This window comes from Teleopsis dalmanni, chromosome 1 (assembly GCF_002237135.1).
Source record: "Teleopsis dalmanni isolate 2A chromosome 1, ASM223713v2, whole genome shotgun sequence".
Classification (NCBI taxonomy): domain Eukaryota; kingdom Metazoa; phylum Arthropoda; class Insecta; order Diptera; family Diopsidae; genus Teleopsis; species Teleopsis dalmanni.
Window position 1 is genome coordinate 68,303,988 of NC_051846.1, and position 1,019 is coordinate 68,305,006.

General features: G+C 33.6%; 1 protein-coding gene across 1 annotated transcript; it reads left to right on the forward strand.

The window, feature by feature from the left end:
• The first annotated feature begins 71 nt into the window (after positions 1-71).
• On the forward strand, positions 72-809 carry LOC119683763 (coiled-coil domain-containing protein 22 homolog). Its single transcript, XM_038097624.1, has one exon. It carries the CDS (start codon positions 72-74, stop codon positions 807-809), a length of 738 nt encoding a protein of 245 aa, XP_037953552.1.
• The last annotated feature ends 210 nt before the right edge of the window (positions 810-1,019 follow it).

Consider the following 1,019-nt stretch of genomic DNA (forward strand, 5'->3'; position numbering starts at 1 on the left):
AAATAGTCAGTTTAAGAAGTCAACAAACAGCGGTACAGAATGAAATCGAAAGCTTGCAGCAAGAAGCAAAAATGCATGAACGCACATGTGTCGTTCTTGAAAACCCAAAAGAAAATATAGCCAAACTTGAAAACCTTATAGCCACAACAAAGGAACGACGCAAAACAAGGGAACAGCAATGGCAGAGCTATCGCAAGCCAATGGAAGAGACACTTAAAGTGTTGCAAACTGCAAAACAAGCAAAAAACGTACAAAACGTACTGGAACTACGAGAAACAATCACACAACTGGAACAAACACTACATGAGAAAAATATTCAACATGCACAACTAAGTGAAGAACTCAAAAATAATCCAAATGCAGCGGCTTTACGCAAGGAATACACACGTAGGATACTAGAATTCATAGGAAATATACGGAAGCAACGGAATGATATCTTTAAGGTCTTGGATGATACGCGTGACTTACAAAAACAATTGAATGCTGTCTCAGCACAACTGCAACGTCAATTCAACTATACTGACGACTTACTATTCCAGAGTGCCAAGCACGATTTACATGCCAAGAAAGCCTATAAACTGTTGGCCACACTGCATGAAACCTGCAGTCATCTTGTTGAATTGGTTTCACAAACAGGTAATGTCACAAAGGAAATACGAGATCTTGAAGTACAAATTGATCGTGAAAAAATGAAAAATATTGCTCTGAGTCTTGAACAGATATCGGCGGATATACGTAATTTTGAAATCGTTATCAAAAATATACAAACTGAAATACATAAGGTCGAAAATAAAATAACTGCAGGTTAAATTATTCCCTTTAAAAAATATTTAATTCCAATTAGAACTCAAAGTTCAATATATATTAAAATAATGCCAATCTAAGCAAGGAATTGACACTTCTTCCCACTTAAATCATTTCCAAATTGCAAATAAAAATATAATTATAGAATGTTATGTAAAATAGACAACAAAATAGAAATTGTAAAATTATTTTTTTGAAATTTTAATTAAAATTTT